Source organism: Myxocyprinus asiaticus, chromosome 4 (genome assembly GCF_019703515.2).
Source record: "Myxocyprinus asiaticus isolate MX2 ecotype Aquarium Trade chromosome 4, UBuf_Myxa_2, whole genome shotgun sequence".
Taxonomy (NCBI): domain Eukaryota; kingdom Metazoa; phylum Chordata; class Actinopteri; order Cypriniformes; family Catostomidae; genus Myxocyprinus; species Myxocyprinus asiaticus.
The window spans coordinates 17,136,949-17,149,529 of NC_059347.1; the positions used below are offsets into that span (position 1 = coordinate 17,136,949).

General features: G+C 35.9%; 1 protein-coding gene across 5 annotated transcripts in view; it reads left to right on the forward strand.

Annotated features, from left to right (window-relative positions):
- doc2b (double C2-like domains, beta) overlaps positions 1 to 12,581 on the forward strand; it is a 277,442-nt gene that overhangs the window by 225,820 nt on the left and 39,041 nt on the right. For all 5 annotated transcript variants that reach the window (XM_051696116.1, XM_051696118.1, XM_051696115.1 and 2 more), the window contains one exon: positions 10,957 to 11,031. In XM_051696116.1, coding sequence (XP_051552076.1) covers positions 10,957 to 11,031 — 75 coding nt within the window. The remainder of the gene's footprint in view (positions 1 to 10,956; positions 11,032 to 12,581) is intronic.

Here is a 12,581-nt window from a genome sequence, read left to right on the forward strand (position 1 = left end):
TATATTCATTCTCATTATTTGTTTTGCCTGTGGTGTCACTGTATTCAAAAAAATGATTCAAAAAGTGTTACATTAAGTTTAATTTGACTGACGTATTTCACCTCCAACTTTTCTGTCTCAGTAGAACATCCTGTTGTAAATAATATAGAGTTCTCGAATAAGTTATGTTCACTAAATGCTCATTTCTAAATGACAACAGCATATTCAAAATAAACCATTTATTTAGAACAAAAGATTGTCTGATGCTGCCTTGATGTCCTCAGTAGGTGAAATTGGAAGTTGATCTAATAACATTTACATTTATTTATATATATATATATATATATATATATATATATATATATATATATATATATATATATATATAATATTTATTTATTTATTTATTTATTTTTGTGTGTGTGTAGCGATACACCTCCCAACACTCCATTTCATGACAGCTAAATTTGGGGTTATTCTGACAATCAGATTGAGTCATCCAAAAAACAGGCATATGAAAGTTCTACATTTAGAGGTATCAATGGGCACAAACCCATGTACATTTTAAAATGCACAGGTCAATCGTACTCCCTTGGATACTTCTCTTTTACCTCTCCATTTTCACATCTGCAGTTTTTCTTTTACATCATGCTGTTTTTGATTCCTTTTTCTCAAGTCTATAAATAGTTTTCTGTTTTGTCATTGTTGTCTTTCTGCTCTTCTCCTCCACCTTTTCTGTCTTGCTTGCACACATCCCATTCTCTGCATGGCTGCATGCTGTTCATTGTTGTGACGGAGTGTAGCTCCCCGTACCCAGATACAAGAAGGTAAGATACTCTTTATTTTCTGCTACTTTCCTATTTCCCAATAAAATTTCCTGTCTTTCCTGATGAAAATCCATTGATTCCCTCCAGCAACGCTCACAATAACTAACCAGCTCTAACATAATCTTTGGAATGTGTGGCCTATACATTATGTGCATTTGTACATACTGGTGTTATACACCCAGTTTATGTTAGCCAAACCTGCTGGGTGTAATTTAGATATAAGAAAATTCTGTCCACTCATATGTAGAATTATAAGTAATAAATGCTCAGCTATGGCTTTGTTCAAATATGAAGCAAAAATCTGATTTGTTGGCGTATCCAACTCAAATTAGTTTAGTTATTTGTAGTCTAAATAGCAAAAAAGCATGAAATCTGAGATTTGTTAAGGAATTGTGGTTTGAAATTAAATCTGATTAAAATGTTTCAGTCCCATTGGATTTCAAGTATTATTATTTATTCATCGTTCGGGATACCATGTGATGTCTTTATGGGGATATTTGGTGGACGGTGTGCACAGATGTGCTGGTTTTGATGTAAGGAATTGACGAAGCTCATGCATATTAATATTGTTAAGCACAGATAATTTCAAATTATATTTTACTGTTTTGATATATAGTCATTCATGATGACCAATTCAATTGCTCAAATACTTAATACAATTAATTTTCACTCTCTACATCTGCCACTGCTAGTCCTGGGATTTAGTAAGTCAGTGGACAAATGGATCAGCTAGTTCTTTAGAAGCATGACTAGTTGGCTTCGTGGTAACATTTTCAGCAGCACACTGAGATTTTCAGTTTTCCATTCCCTCTTTCTACAATGACAGCTACTTTCTTATGTCTCTTAGCATTGTGCTGATGTTTACATCATTTTTATGGCAACCAAAGAATATATACAGGATATTGACTACACAGTCTGAACAAATTGATCCAGTTTCATCACTTGCACTGGATGATAGAATGAAAGTTTGGACAGTCAAATTTGTAAGAACAGTTTTGTAGGATTTGGAAGACAGTATGAACAAAGCATATTTATATACAATCTACTAGATCACAGTACCTGATCAAAGAACCAAACAGACTCCCTTCTGTGTCTTTCCTTATGTGTCATACATATATCTGTTCTGTGAGATACAAAACTTCCTGTGACACATTTAGCATCATTTGATCCCTTGTCTGTTGGCATCTTTCCTTTTTTGTTGGCTTACTTATTGCTCCACTATCAAGACAGATTATCTTCAATTAAGTGCTTGCCCATGGCAAGTTTAAGCATCATTTTTAATAAAGTCTTTTTATTAAGTATTTATGATGAATGGAGAAATTTGTTGAATGTGTAAAGGTACATTTCTAAACCATATGGTAATTGAACGGAGAGCTTGCATAGTGAAGGGGCCGCCACTGTGTAGATCTGCAGCATCTCTCTCATTTGTTTTTGTGTGGGTGGGTACATGTTTATATGCATATGGTCTTCAGTGCAGCTTTGGACCCAGAAGTGTCTGTGGGCGTGTCTCACCCCCATGCATACATTCATGGCTAAAGAATAAGATGAATTCATTGGGTGCTTTCACACTCATTTGGGAATTCATTTATCTTTCTGTCTGACCTGAAGGCTGCAGCAGCCATGAGTCAGATTCGGTGAATGTGTGTTAGTGAATGTGTGTGTGTGTATTCCGGCCCTCACACAGCTATTCAACATGCTGAATCAGTAACTCGGGTGCATCCTATGGATCGGTTTTCTGTCTTTCAATGTTTTATTTAGACTCTCTATACAGATTTTGTGCATATCTACAGTTTACTGTAGATAGCTCCTCATCTCACTTATCCATAAATCCATAAACTTGGTGAGGTGTGTAATAAATACATTATATATACGGGCTCTATGGGTCCATACCATCCGTTGTAGGGCTCCTTGTTCTTCTATCGAATCTATTTGCAAAGGGAATGTTGAAATCTTAAACTTTATTTCCTACTGGTACACTAAAAGCAGAATAAATATAATAACCGTTTTAAGACTGTTTTGTTTTTGTGAAAATGTAATGCACCTAAGACTTTTAACACAGTACTGTATACTGTATATATTGTTTTCAAAATCAGGTTTCAAAATTAAATATCAAAATTATTGGGTGCTGTCAACCTACGAATGGCTTACTTAGAGTTAGTGGTGCTTGCTAAGGCGTACCACTGTGCGGTATGTTGAGGAGACATTTGAGATTCATTTTAAGCAATTTGTCGAATGATTTTTTCCTGGCGGACGATTAAACAGCCAAAAACTATTTCCATTGACTTACACTAAAGGAGGGATCTGAGCCATGTATAGGGACAAGAATATAATAGATCCTTGCAAGTGGGCTCCTTTGATAGGGGTCTACCTCCAGCTCATGCTAGTCAATCAGTTTGTCTTAAATTTGTCCTCTCTCTCAAATATGGCATAGGCAAGTCTGACTTATCATAAAAAAGTAAACATTTGTCAAATTTGTCATTATAAGTGTGTCATACTTCTTTCTAAAGACTGGACGCAAATCATGTGGTGATCATGAGATTAGAATTGTGATCATTTTAGTCATGAATTTTGGCTTGCTCAATGGGGGTTGTAAGTATATCATGTAAAACTGCTTTAAGAGGTCTGAAATCTGACCCACTCCCAACAAGACCTTCTATTGTGCACACGCTCTCACTCACAGACGCACGAATGGACGAGTTAGGGGACTTTCACACTGAATGTGTTTTTGCATGCGTTTGCTTTGTTTTCCATTGTTTTCATATGTAAACACATATTGGGTAGGGTCGGGTCACACAGTCTCGTGTACATGTACCGTGCAGACCTTTAGCGGCTTGGCAAATTTGTTTTGCTGAAAAGCACCATACAAATGAATTTGAATTGAATTCTAAAGGTTTCTCTTCAGGTTTATACATCTAACATTTCTCTGATAGTGAGTAGAAGATACACAGGGAACTTAGGGCGGGGCGATAAAACGATCTCGATATTTATCACGATCAAAAATCCACGATATCGATGATAAGCTTTTGAGTAATTTTCGAAATTTTGCCTATGTTCTATAGTACATTTAGATGATCAGGTGTGTGTCGCTAAAACACAATCATTTCGGCTTTCTCAGACTGTATGAAGTTGCTAAATTTAGCTGCCTTGCTAACGATTAGGCTACGCCTAATTCAACTTCATGACGACAGTTGAGCCCTTTCATCGTGTCTAGTGATCAGCGCAACAAAACAACAGTGCTGTGTACATCAGCTCTGATCTTTCTGCGCTGTAATCTTGAATATTTTTCTCTAGCACCAAACACGCTTCATTTATGCCCTGTCCCGCTCCGCACGCATTGCCTCTTTTCCCCCACATGTGAGTAGACATGAGGTGGCGCATAAGTTAACGTGGTTCCAAAGCGCCTTTAGACGATTACATTTTTTCCTTCTAAGTGTATCTTTATTAATCAGCATGTTACTTTAATAATAAACACATAGATTTCTGCTCTAATTTTGCGAAAATTAATCAGATGTCATCATCTCTGGCATGGTTTACAAGGAAAGACAATAAAATTACTAGTTGGTAGCCTAGTCTTTCTCACTTTAATGAAAATATAAAACTGGTCCATTCAGACTTCGATATTTTCAACATTTTCTCTCAGGGGATACCACTGAACCCCCATACAGTATCATTTATCAGTCACAAGGGCTTTTATGCCCCCATACTTGGGTATCTGAATGTAAAGAAATATACAAATATATAATTTGAATGTAAAAAAATATTCAAACAAATACTGGACTGCTGTCATTATGTTTCAGAATGAACAGATGATCTTTCAACATTCATATCCAACTGCACTCGATTGATAAACTATCAAATATTTGTAATATTTTGGTAGAAGATCCCTCAGACCCCACTGATTTGGCTGTCTCTGGGTCCCCAGTGCAGTTTTGTAGAGACTATTTTGACTGTTTAGGTTGATTTTTTTTTTTATTTTAATTTTTTTTATCTTTTCTTCTGCCAACTTGGAAATTTTATAAAATTGCAGTATGCAAATGTTAATGTAAATCGTAATAAATATCGATATTGAATTATATGAAAAAGAATATTTTGATCAAATTTTTGGCCATATCGCCCAGCCATAAGTAAACTTAATACAAAGCAAATATTTTAAAGATTATATTTTATTTTTATTTTTTTCTGTAGTGTAATGACAAAATTTTCTTATAGTAAAATGTGTCTTTATACATGAATAAACATTTGTACACAAATATAGCTGCCTTTACATTTTAGGAAGGTGGTCCTTCACAAGGAGATCATAAAAATTTGGGGTCATTGGCATCACCCCTGATGTAGCTAACAACATTTTCAGAAGAATAGCTTGACTAAAGCTTAACTGTAAATTAAGTAGCTTGATTGATTAGCCTGGCAAACTACAGTTCCAAAGAAGCTTTCTCAACACTGCTGCTTATTGACATGCTACTCTTGCATTTATTCTGTCATTTTCTCCATCCCTGTGTTTACCACACCCAACCTCAGCCTGAACTAATGTTTCTTTCTTATGCATTATTGGCACATGGCTATGAGGTTGGCTCGGTGGTGATTGGAGCCCATACAACTCTCTCCCATTGAGAGTCATCTGCGCTGGAACCTCCATCTGCTCTCCTGAAACACACTTGATTTCGACCAACCCCTTCCTTTTACCGAATCTGGCCTCTTTCATGTTTAAGTGGAGACCATTTTTAAGTGGAGATCTCAGCAGGATGTTTATGCGGAAGCAGAGAGAGATGTAATTTGTGAAATGAAAAAGATCTGACTAGTTAGCCGTTGATGAGGACATGGGAAGGGAAAGGCCATGTGTCTGTTTGGCAGCAGTAACTAAAGAGCTATGAATGAGTGGGCGCATAAACGGCTTTCACACAGACTCACTGATGCATGCCGCCCATCTTTCACACTGGTCATTTTTTCCTGCTTCTCCATAATTATGATCAACTATCCATTCAATGGCAACATGGCAATCGGAGGCTCTATAAACACATTCGTTGTTCACTGGCCCTCTCAGGAGACCCCAGCTTTTCTGTTTTATGTTTATCCTGCTTAGTAGGTAGGTCAGCTGTTACAGTAAGCATTAAAGGGATAGTTTACACCTAAATTCAAATTCTGTCATCATTTACTTACAATCAAGTCGAAGGAGAAATTCTGTTGACTGTGCTTGATGCTCTTTTTCATGCAATTATAGTGAATGGTGACTGAAGCTCTCAAGCTTACAAAAAGCAAAAGTACCATTAAAGTATCATAAAAGTGGTGAACAATATCAGCCCTAGCTCTCCTTGGCATGTTCATGAGTGTCCATAAAAGAAGTATCAATGTCTGATATGTGAGTAAATTGTTCTTTTATGTTAAATCATTTCAGTTAATTAGTTGATTGGTTTTACAAAACTGAATGATTCGTTCACAAATCAGACTGATGTGGATCTCGAGTTCAACTCATTACATTTACATGCGGAGTTATAATCAGACTACATCAGGTTTTTGTGTAGTCGAGCTACAGTTTTCATCCATCTGTTTAAGTATAATTGACAATGCTTAATCGAATATTTGAAGGAAAGATGTAAGCTGAGGAAGTGTTAAATACATGTTGAATGTGACTCTGTCTTTCAGAGCATGCGCAGAAAACAGATGTTAATTGAGGTCCAATTAAAGTCGAGCTACAATACCATTATCTAGGATTGTTAGTCCGACTTCTCAAAAATCATACTGGTATGATTTCAGCCGGATTAAAGCATTTACATGACATTTTCAAAAGACAAATTATTGTTTTAGTTTTCTCCAATCAGCTAGCAGCTCACGGAAGCATCTGATGACAGAGCTTTCATAAAAAGTTTACTGCCTCTGTATTTAATGCATCCTCAAATATTGTATGAGAAATGAGCGCATAAGCATTGCAACACATTAAATCAGTGTACCAGACACCCAATTGTCACACAGCCCTGAAACACAAGTCAAATCCTGAATTATGCCAAGTGTCTGGCTCAGTGCTGAGCGGCAATAACTCTGTTCTTACCATCGAAAACTTATATATGCCCAATATATTTGCTTAATCGAAGTATGTTAGGCATATTGGAATTGGATTTTCTGCAATGGGAAGATGGGGAAAAGATACGTATAGTGGAAGCACGGTTCCGTTTTGTGCCCTCTTTTTCATGGCAGGTTGCATCAGTCCTCTTCTATAGTGGAGTGGACCTAAGAGACTGTTTCAGCCTGCAGCGTCTTCAAAGAGAACGGCCATCTGCAGTCTATGCACGCACACACAAATGTATTCGCAAACACAAGCACATAGAGCAAAATGCTTTGTTGCTCTGATGATGTTAACTGCAGACATCAGAATCGTGGACACTGTATTCTGTCCCTGTTATGGGCCACCAGCTGGAAAAAATAACTTGAAATAGCCGAATGAAAGAGAGACAACGCAAGACATATTTACTTTTTGACACCTTTGTCAATTACTTGTCAATTCAGTGTACAAATTATTATAATTTTTTGTTTAAAGGGTTAGTTCACCCCAAAATGAAAGTTCTGTCATTATTTACCCTCCCTTACATTGTTCCAAACTCATATGATATTCTTTCTTCCGTTAAACACAAAACGAGTTTTCCATACAATGAAAGTGAATGGGGACAATTGCTGGCGAAGTTCAAAAACGACAAAAAAATGTGCATTTAAGTGCCATAAAAGTTGAACTTGAACACTATATTCCAAGTCTTCTTAAGCCATACCATAGATTTGTGTGAGGAACAGATTGAAATTTGGATTGTTATTCACTAGAAATCTTCCTCTTTGTTGTAGCTCTGAAATCTCTTTCACAGTTATGTATATGTCATCAAAGAACGTCATTACTTATCGCATGTCTCGTAATCGATCATGTCAAGTTTGAATATGCAGAAGTGCAAATGAGACTGCAGTTATGGTGGAGAGGATTTTTAAATTTTGGTCTGTTCCTCACACAAAGCTATTGTATAGCTTCAGAAGACTTTAAATTTAGTGCACAAGTCATATGGACAACTTTTTTAGTGCTTTTTTGTTGTTTTCGGAGCTTGATAGCATCTGTCCCCATTCACTTTCTCTATATGGAAAAGAACAACATAAATATTCTTCTAAACTTCTAGTTTTGTAAAAAAGTCTTACATGTGAGTAAATATTTTATTTAATTTGGGGTAAACTATGCAACATGAAACACAGGTATCCCTCACAGACTTTCTCAGTCATCGACATGCTGTACGTAAATATGAAACAGTTGAAGTTGTTTGTAGATACTAATGACTAGACAGTTTTGTTTTTTTGTTTTTTTTTTTGCCTGTCACCCCTGCCATTTTCCTTTGCCCATGCAGAGAAATTTTTAGAGAGACTGAGAGTTTTCTCACACCCCCTCATGTTCATTATTTTTATTTCTCAGTGTCTGTTGTTGTGTAAAATGCAACACTGATTATTATTTATGTTCTTATGCTCTTCCTCCATGTAGCCACAAGCTAAGCAAGAGAGGGGAGAGCGAGGTGTGAAGCCTCAGCACGCCTCTTTGACAAGTTTAAACTTTATAGCTCAGAGAAGCAGAAAATAACTAATTAAGGATTGTGGTTCTGACAGCCCTTGTGTGTTAGGTTGGTGAGACTTGCCCTTCTCTGGACCTCTGAGATATATTCATCTCACACATGACTGCACACAGGAGTGTGTGGGGCCGTCTTAAGGACCTTACAGGAATCTTACCTGAGAGAAAGTGCAAGTGCTGGGGAATGAAATGCATCGTTGATGCATGGATATATTTAATAACCAGCACAATATGCTAAAGCTCGAATCATTATTGATCTAATACAGCTGATGCAATATTAAAATCTGAAAGTCTGTTGCTCATTTTGACTTTATGGTGTTTAAGATTAGTTTAGCCGTTGCTAAAATAAACTAGACCTAAATCATAATAGAAAGCTATCCAACAGGTAGTTTAGATCCATCAGGTGCTCTTTATTAAATATTATCTGACAACCACAATGTTAGGCCTTTGGCTGGAATAGTTGGAAGTTTTAAATCTTTGTTTTAAAATCCCATAGACCAAATTTCTCATTATCAGTAAATTCTGGAGAAAGACCAGTCCAACTGGGTCTTTAAATTGCAGAATTTAACTAGTCTGATTTGAACTAGTCTGTATTTAAGTATAAAATATCACCAAAGAATGGAGAGTGAGAATGTCTTCGGTGTTAATGAGAAGACCAGTGGAGGACTTTGTGCAACATCTATAAAACATCTTTGTCACAAATTATTTTGTTTTCTATCATTAAAAAGGAACATAATCATTTAAAGTAAATGTACTAACTGGATGAAAATCATGAGATTAATCATTAATTTCAACAAATTGAAAGCACAAATATCAAGGGAATAAATAATAAATGTTTGTCCTTTATGCATTTTTCTAACTTGGTTCCTGCTAAACATTTACAGAAACATGATTTCATGCCAGAACTTCCAGAAGTCTCTGGAAAGATCTGAAGCTCAGTCTTTCAGCAATAGCTCTCTGTGGAAATAACCTTGATTTTATTAGTGCTAGAGGCCTATTGACTTACTGTTGTCTTACTGATGTAAAGATAACAATAATCTTTCTCAAATTTTGTTTCAAAGTTGCATCAAGCAGACAACGATCTGTACTATAGGTGGTATAATGGGGAGAAGATGGACCAAAATGAATGAGAGAAATTCAGAAGCTGTTGGATTAGATTTCCAGACTTACAGTTTAAAGAGCTGATCACCTTCTTGATAGAGTTTGTTTACTCAAAGTTTATGCACATTAATTGGACCATTAATTGGACCAATTTGAAATATTTGTAAACCGTTTTGGCGATTTCAGTCTTTTCCAATTCAAGTAGATATAAGCTGTACTTGTATGCCTGTCAAGTACATTAAAAAATAGCTGCTTGAGGGCGTTCCCAAGATGGCCACAGAGTGAACTGACTTGCTTTAAAGGGACTTTGTTTGTACTGCATAGGTAGATCCGCACATTTTGTGGTATATGCTGCTTTAATCAAACATACTTCCATGTAAAGGTTGCTCAGAGACAGCAATGCTATTCTCTGCTCGTGAATGTAACGGATAACTTTTTCATTGAATATCAAATTTATATGGCATTATTCTTAAATACCCCCCATGACAGTTGATGCTCTGAGATATTGATGCTCAATCTCAGGTGGAAGACTGAGAGCTGTGCATGTTGTATGAATGTATGGGACTCAGTGCGGATCACCAAGGCTAACACTAGGGATGTAACAGTTTCATGGTATTAAAAAGAGATGGTTATCATACCGTTGACATTTATAATTCACGGTATTGCATTCACAGTATTACTTTCTAAGTAATATAAAGTTATATAAAGAAATCCAAAATAAAGTTCAAGAATTGGTTATAACTGAAATGTGTCTTTGTGTGTTTATCAGATGTATTACATAACTAAAAGTTATGCTGCTAATCATTTTAGCAAGCACCTTAATACAGTGATACTGCAATACCGCAGTGTTTTTTGTAAAGGTTATCATACCATGAACATTTCATACCTTTACACCCCTAGCTAACACACACACAAATCACACATTACCTACTGTATATTAGTAGACAAGCACACTCAAAAAAAAGAAGACGTTTTGTGTGTGTGTGTGTAATGATGTATATAATTAAATCATCTTTTTATATATGGAAAAAGATTCACAGCTCTCCAAATGTAGCTGAACTTTAAGTGAAAATGTGACATCCATTTCCACCAACACAATTGCTCGATGTAATTTTTGGGTGATTGTGCTTCAGTTATTTTGCCGTCCTGACAGAGTGATTGAGCTTTTTGCACGACACAAAGTGGCTGAGCTTTTTATCCATACTAAAATGTCTCTTAATAGAAATCTAAAAGCTTCAGGAGAGTGTTTCTGATGTCATGGATTGGCATCACCTCCAGCGTTTTTAATTAGCTTATTTGGCTGGATCTGAAACAGTATGTCTTGTTAGAAAAGGAAAGATTTTGACATGAATTGTATATCTAAAGCCTTTTCATAAATCAGGCTGACAAGGTGCTTTGTACTTTTGACTTCACAGAATGTCTAAAGGTGGTTGTTTTTCACAAGTCACTCTTTTTTCTCTCTCCCAGGGACTCAAACCAATGGATCACAATGGGCTGTCAGATCCCTATGTTAAGCTGCACCTGCTGCCTGGAGCCAGTAAGGTATGTGCCTGCTTACCCCTAGCAGATACATTGTTTTTATACAATGCAAAGAGGGTTGTTGTTCATAATTCATAGGCTTTAATGTAATGATTTCCCTATGTACTGATTGTTTAATACAGTGTTCCAGCCGTGCTAAAATATACAATATAGTAACAACTATGATGTGAAACACTGATTCACTAAGCTACTGTGTATATCACTGCACAACACCCATAGAGGCCACTATTAACCTTTACATGTAAGGCACTATATTCAGTGCTGGGTAGTAATGGATTACATATAATCTGTATTATGTAATCAGATTGCAAAAATCAAGTACTTGTAATTGGATTAAATTACATTTTAAAATAATCGTGATCAGACTAGTTACTTTTATAGATTACATGATTCCATATTACAAAGCAACAGCAGTAAATTGTTAATTTACTGATCATCATAATCATTCTCTTTTTTCAATTGGCTCAATGACAGTTCTGTGAATTGACTATTCTCTATTGTGGCAACAGTCTTTTAACACTGGCTCATTCAGAAATTATCTTTTGAACCAATGGAAAAACGTCACTTTATCAAAACATCTTGTTTTGGTCCGATTACATTTTGAGTAGCCGTATTTTTTTAGTTCACCTAATCATAACATTTATATCAAATTGTTTATTTCTCACAGTACCAATGAAAAAAAATACAATCCATGAAAAACAAAATCTCTCTTTAACGTATGCTTTATTAGCATATCACCTGCACAGCAGAATAATGGTCAATAGTTATTTTTTTATTCCAATTACTTATGAGGTACTACTAGCAATGTTTTTGCCATCCAGCTGGTCCTATTGCAAGAGAATAGTGATGACCACAGCAGTGGTTTTTATACTTTTCCTCATTAAATAAGTTTTGGCTCAGGTGATCACCTAATCATACCTCATTAAGTAGAAAGAGGTGTGCTTGTGTTGGAATTCAACAGACACTGGAATGGAATGGAATGGCTGCCATACATGTTGAGATGCTGATTTAAGAAAAATTACATTTTTTCCAGAGCTATATATATACACACACACCGGTGGCCAAAAGTTTGGAATAATGTACAGATTTTGCTGTTTTGGAAGGAAATTGGTACTTTAATTCACCAAAGTGGCATTCAGCTGATATCTATACATACCTAAAGCGTATTTGTTTCAGCGGTTTCAGCTTTTATCACTGTGCACTTTAATGGTCTTTGAAATAGAGTCCTGCTCTCTCAAATTCAAGGTAAGACACTGAAAAGCAGTGGGCCTTCCCTGTGCTTTCAAGTCTGCCATGTGTAACAGGGAATGAAGGGTGAATAAAGTACAATCTTAAAATAAACACAGCTTTTGTAATTTTTTTAAGCATGCAGTGCTGTAAAAAAGTATTGGACCCTTTCTGAATGTCTAAGTTTGTGCACATTTTTAACTTTGTATGTGGTATGATTTTGTTAGCAATTGTGGCAGTAGATAGAGAGTCTGGTGGAAAAATGGACAAATTTGGTCTTTCATTTCTTTGATGTTCATGGTTTAGTGTTTTGTTTAGTGTTTCAT